Source organism: Lissotriton helveticus, chromosome 5_1, assembly GCF_964261635.1.
Source record: "Lissotriton helveticus chromosome 5_1, aLisHel1.1, whole genome shotgun sequence".
Classification (NCBI taxonomy): domain Eukaryota; kingdom Metazoa; phylum Chordata; class Amphibia; order Caudata; family Salamandridae; genus Lissotriton; species Lissotriton helveticus.
This window is the reverse complement of record NC_136065.1, coordinates 2,062,249,842-2,062,256,037: the sequence shown is the minus strand read 5'-3', so window position 1 is coordinate 2,062,256,037 and position 6,196 is coordinate 2,062,249,842. Positions and strand designations below refer to the sequence as shown.

General features: G+C 42.7%; 1 protein-coding gene across 2 annotated transcripts in view; it reads right to left on the bottom strand.

Annotated features, from left to right (window-relative positions):
• Window positions 1–1,374: 1,374 nt before the first annotated feature.
• The window catches only part of NCR3 (natural cytotoxicity triggering receptor 3), a 34,551-nt gene continuing 29,729 nt past the window's right edge, over window positions 1,375–6,196 (bottom strand). For both annotated transcript variants that reach the window (XM_078641504.1, XM_078641502.1), the window contains exon 4: window positions 1,375–3,025. In XM_078641504.1, the coding sequence (XP_078497630.1) occupies window positions 2,892–3,025 (134 nt within the window). In that variant the 3' untranslated portion in view covers window positions 1,375–2,891. The remainder of the gene's footprint in view (window positions 3,026–6,196) is intronic.

Below are 6,196 nucleotides of genomic sequence, written 5' to 3'. Positions count from 1 at the left end.
ATGCATGAGGTCCCCGCTGCCGATAGGGCCAATGGAGGTGCAAGCCAGCCTTAGGGTCTTCCAAGAGCTGCAGAGGGGACAGGCACCAGTGACACTTTTTTAGAGGGCAGAGTACCCAGGGTCAGAGAGAGATAAAGGCATGGCTAAGGACATAGACACCTCGGGTGGTGGCATCAGTGTCCAGGCAGAAGTAGTAGAGCTTTGGTGACTCAGATTGGAGAAGTGTGGCTCAATGGTTAGAGCGGGACACCCTGAGGCAGAGGTCTAGCCCGGGACCAGGGTTCAATTCCCCTCCTCGGCGGGTCTTGGGCCCAAAAATTCCACGGACCTGATAATTCTCGTCTCGGTGCCTATTCCAATCATGGAGTCCCACTCTGCAACTCTGGGCAATAGCTTGCTTAATCTCCACAACGGCCCCCACAACGCTAAGGATGCCTGGCCTCCACCTTGGGGGTGCCCAGGAGTGGACACCTCACAGGGAAAGCCAGGATGGGTTCCACAGCGGTATTCGTACAAGCGCCTTGAGACCCTTGCGGGTGAGAAGTGCGCTATACAAGTATCAATTTACATTTACATTTTACATTGGCAGGGAGCTGAGTGTCAGAGTCAGGAAAGAAAGCTACAAGACTAGGCAGGGCAAAGGATGCATCAGGCCTCGGAAAAAATATTGATAGGACTACAACTGTGCATTGGTGCGCGTGCATACACACACATACATCCACACACACATAAGCTTGCACTCAGGCACCGAACATGCACATATGACTGATGTTGAAAGATGCAATGCAACATCATAATGTGGGGCAGCAGGGCATGTTAACTGATTTACTGTAGTGGTCAGTTTGTTGGTGTCAGGGCCCTCTCATTTGCTGTGCTCACATGCATCACTTGGGCAGGTTGTCAGGGATTCTGAAGTCTTTTGTGTACAGGTCTAGGAAGGACTTTGACCTCGGTGAAAAGTGAAAGTAGAAAATGAACAAAAGGCATGTCTGCTTAACCACCCTCTACTTCTGTAGAACTTGGATGCCTCAGCTAGTCTTTGGCTTTCCCATGACTACTGCAACCTTTGCCTCTCTTTTGAGGCACAGCTTCTACAGGTAATGCTGCAGTTCAGCCATCATGCTCGTTCACCCTTGAGCCCCAAGGTGTATGCCCAATTTAGCAAAACAAGGCTCTGAGAATGAGAAGCGTGTTGGAACTGTTCGTCATCGAAGGACTCAGACTACGACATGTTTCAGACATTTCTCTCTTCTTCAGTAGGTTTTATCATCCTGAACTAAGGCACACTTTCCTAAAAGCGGTTTCAACCACTTGAGCTGTGAAATTTACAACTCAATTAAGAACATTTCCCAGATAATTGCAGCAGCACACCTCTGTGAATACACATGTTATTAACAATATGGTTTAAAATTGAGCAAGGAGAGCTATAGAAGAATTATTTCCAAAAAACACATTTTAAAGGGAACAATGTAATGTGTGGCAGGGGATGCTCAGGACCAGGGGAGGAGCGGCGTGGCACCAAATGGAAGCGCCATAGGATGAGTGAAAGAGGGCATCAGTACAAGGATGTGCTTAGGACTCAGGGCCACCTTATTTATTTATGTCTTTCACGCCTATTCCATAGCACAGCTGAACCTAATTGGTATTCCAGCGCCTTAAGCAGAGCAAAGAGTTACATTTACCATTATAAAGCAAGCAGATGTTCATTAGAATAATGGAAAAAGGGGCCAGGCTGCACATATCAGTGCGGATCTAGTTCAGATCAAGAGGGAAGAGGTGGGATTTAACAATTTCCTCAAGGAAGGGATGTTCAGTTGAGTGGGGAGCTGAGGGTGTCTCAAAGGTTGATTTGAGCACTAGTGGACAATTGAGACTTTATGGGTTGAAGAGAGGAGGTGGCAATAGATGTGAAAAGCTGTGAAACTTCGTCTACTTAAAGTTGAGAAAATGTAGCTAACAATCTTCTGCAAGAGGAAAAGACAGTAAAACTCCACTTCAGCGGGGATGTATTTTGGTGGGAAAAGTATGAAATAAAAGATTTCTGTGTTACAATTTGTCCAAAATCTTTCTTGTCCTTTTAATGCATTGGGCAAAAGTACACAAGCGAAGTGGGAGTTCTGACTCCAAAGAGAAACGTGTTAATACCTGAAGGCATATGGCTTGAGACTCAGAAGGGTCTTCTGTGTTAAGAGGAGGCAGACACAGGGGGAGGAGACATTATTACAGTACAGATCCATTCCACAAATGGAGCCTTTATAAAAACCAGTGGGCAGACTAGCCTGAAGGGAAATGGAATGATCTCCGGAAAAAGTCCACCGTGGGGACGATTGCAAGTGCCTGGAGTTGGGCACATGCCTTTGGAGCATCATTGGTTCTTGATGCAAGTTGACTATGGTAGCATCAAATGTTAAATTCTTGAAAGGATACGATTGGCTCAGATGAAATTCAAGGTTCAGTTGCACTAATGCCCTGCTCGTAGCACCCACTACATATAGGAGTTCCAGCTTTACCATGAAAGAATGGATGAGCAGTGGGCAAACATTGGGAGGGGTTAGACAGATGGGTGAATGGTGACCAGTATCTTTGAACGTGTTGATGGTTACTTGGTTTGATGGAAAGGGTTCATGGATAAGGAGGTAGATGACAGAAAAGACCCAGAAGTACCCCCCTTGACAGACTATCAACAGAGCAAAACAATTGCATGCAGGATCAGGAGTCCCATGGATGGAGCCACTGGACAGACGTCAAGGTAGCGCCCAGGTGCCGTAGGAAATCTCTTGACGGAGCGGTCTTCACTGGTACCACAGGTGAAGGCAATATGTAAATCACAGGAGTAGGGATGCTGTGCATTCACCACGGCTTGGGCTGGTACCAGCAGTATGGGGCAGCGGTCACTTATTTGCATAGTAGAGGTTGATAAGCAGAACAGAGAAGATGAAGAGCAGAGGCACCCCGATTGTGCGGGACCAGAGGATGATCACACGGGGGTCGATCTCATCAGAGCTGATCTCCTTGGATAATGTTCCTGGGAAAAAAAGTGAAAAACAATGATTTTCTTGGCAGGGATATGAGTATCATGGAACTTTTGATTTTCTTTATTTGCTATTCAAGTAAAAAAGCCAGAAGCAATTATCAATGGTGCCATGAAGAAGAAGTGCTAACCGAGATACAAGAAGTTTGTTCTAAACATGCCGGCTGAGTACAAGATCGGCAAGATGCGTAGTGCGCCATCGGATGTCAGGCTGCTTGCGCCACTCAATGAATTTTAAGGGCGAGGCAGTTTCCCATAGAAAGGTGCTCTTACATATCACACAGTATCAAAATGCCACTGTAGAGGATTTATTTTACCTAAGAAAATGTATTTTATCTACAAACACCAAGTGCTATTATACTCCCAACAGGTCTATTTGAAAGACTATTTTGTGAGCAACAAGATACACAAAATTATTTTAAAACAGTATAACTTTGCTAGGCCTCCCCTCTAAAAAGTACAAATCAAAATTGGAATAATTTGCATAGGTAGATCACCAGTTGAGGTCCCCTTCTGTACTCCTTTTCTATTGTTTAGAGAAACATTGAAGAGCTAGGGCTGGGTTTAGAGTAGGATGGCTGTATGTAGCAAATCCTCAATTTCTGGAAGAAATTATCAATACAGAGGAGAATCCATGAGCTTTCTTTTCTCTTTGTCTCTTGGAGAAAGTTTGCCAATGGACTCTATTCTGGATCAACACTTCTTGCTGAAATGCAGGATCTTCTATTCCCACCCAAATTTAAACAGGATGAATCAACATCAGAAGACAATTTTTAAAACCTAGATCACTTGAGTTGAAGAGAATCACATATGATCTAACAGGCCTTTATCGATAGGGATGGAGTGTACTGGTATGTATAAAATCATGCCTTGTCCCTACACTGAGCAACCTATTAAAGAGTTGGGTTTCATTCCGGCTGGGGAATCTGACTTCACTTCCATCTCCTAGGCACCATGTTCCTAATCTAGGTTCGTTTGTGGGGTTTCTTTGATCGCATGAAACACAAATTCGATGTCAGATCTTCGTATGAGGGACCTGGAACCAATGTCTTAGAATAAATTTCCCAGGATCCATTTGTTAACTAAATTTGAGAGAAGCTAGTTATGTCCCACTCTTCAAAGTGAATCATTTCAAATCTAATTCTGGCCATGTGTTTGAGGAAACAGCCTAACTGTTTGTTTTAATTCTAAATTGACTCACAGAATATCGCACACCAGTACACTTTCCATCTCAACTAATTACAAGAGATTACACCAATGTCGGTCTAGGAACAACACCGGTGAGTAAGTAAGGGCTAAGTCAGAGAAAAAGTTGGATAATGATAGTGGGCTTGAATGGAGAGATGGGATCATAATGGTGGTCCTTGAGTGTCATAAAATCCAATGTTTCAGCATTCAATATTCTTGGGATGGTGAGCAGTGGTGGAGCAGAGATTTGTTTTTCTGCATCTCTTTAGCTCAAGCTGTCAAATGTAGGTTGATGTGTGCTACATTCAAGCCAGATTTTAAGGGCAACTATTGACTATGTCAATGCTTTTATTTATAGTAAGAGGGTATGGGCCTCATTTATGAAAAGTGACGCATCGCTGCGAGAAAACAGCAATGCGTCACTTTTCATTGCACCCTCCTTGCGACACCAATGATGCGTCATATTTACAGTATGACACATCATGTTGCAAGGAGTTACAGATACGTCAGTATTTCTGACTTATCTGTAGGCGCAAAAATGATGCAATGTTGGAGTGTGTCACAAAAGTGACGCAAATCCAGCAATGGGTCATTACACATGGGCAAGTCCCATGTGAACTGTGCCTGCGTCAGTCTTACACCTGCCATGAGGCAGGCGTAAGATATTGACGCATTTGTGTCCTAGAAGTGACTCTATGAGGCTTACTTGCGTCAAAACGCCCACCCTGCATACATTATACCTGGCGCAGGTATGATGTGGTGCACAGGTTTACAAAGTGACGCATCTAGGTAGACGCGTCACTCTGTAAATATGGTGCAACAAGGCTCATTTTTTACGCTGCTGGTGCGTCACAAAAATTGACGCACCGGCAGCGCGAAAGTGACGCAAGGGCTCATAAATAAGCCCTTCTGTATTTACCACATGTGGAAATCCTGAACATTGGGCTCCGATACATTACTCCTAGACCTACTTTGGGCACCTCTGCTTTAGACTGTGCCCCACAGAAAACCTAGAAGCGTATTCCATTATTTTTCGAGGTTTAACTGAGCTAGAGGGTTTATCAATTATCACTAATAAGATATAATCAATTATGGATCAGCATGATCACCATCCTATTCCCTCATCCCACTGATGATGCTCTCAAAAATCACCTCCCGTGAAAGTGAGCTTCAGCATTCTGATCCCTACGTGCCTGGTGCGATCAGCTCACTTCAGTGTACAGTAGTAAAACCAAAGTACAAAGGTAATAAACAAAGATATCTAAAAAAACTCTAGTGGTAACTAAAAACTATTAAATCTAAAGGGTCAATTATAACAAAACCACAAAAAACATGTTTATATTATTCCCAAAATATCGACAGGCTCAGTTTTTGAGTTCTTTCTTAAGATTCCATGGTATTAACAAATTTGATATTTTTAATAGAAAAAAGATAATATCGTACAAATATATATAGGCCTAATTTATGGGTCAGTTTTAAGATTTCATGATATAAAAAAAGATAGGATTTTATAATTCCTATTGTTTACATTGCAAGAGGGCATTTGTGGAGAAATGCCACCATTATTTGTTGACTAACACTCCTTATAATTTCACACAAAATGGCTGCAGTGCTTCTGCCCACAATATTTTTCTTTTTTAAAATAATTATTTCAGTATTTAAAATGTTCAAATGGACAAGGATAGGAGCAGGGACATTACGTAGTTTGATTCTACATAAAGTATTTTTTTTTAAAACTATTTTAGGATTTGAGCAGAATTGCGTGTTAACTGCATTTATTCGTAAATGGGCCTCAATTGTTGCATGCCTCAATTGTTCTGAGATGTTTTTAACAAAACCACTCATCTCGCTGTTTTAGTCTGGTTTCTATCACTAATTATTCCACCACCATGTGAAAGCTCTTTGTGTATATATGTGGCGCAATTTGGTGGCTACCACATTTGGCTACTTAAAAATATCCATCCGGTCTTCCATGGA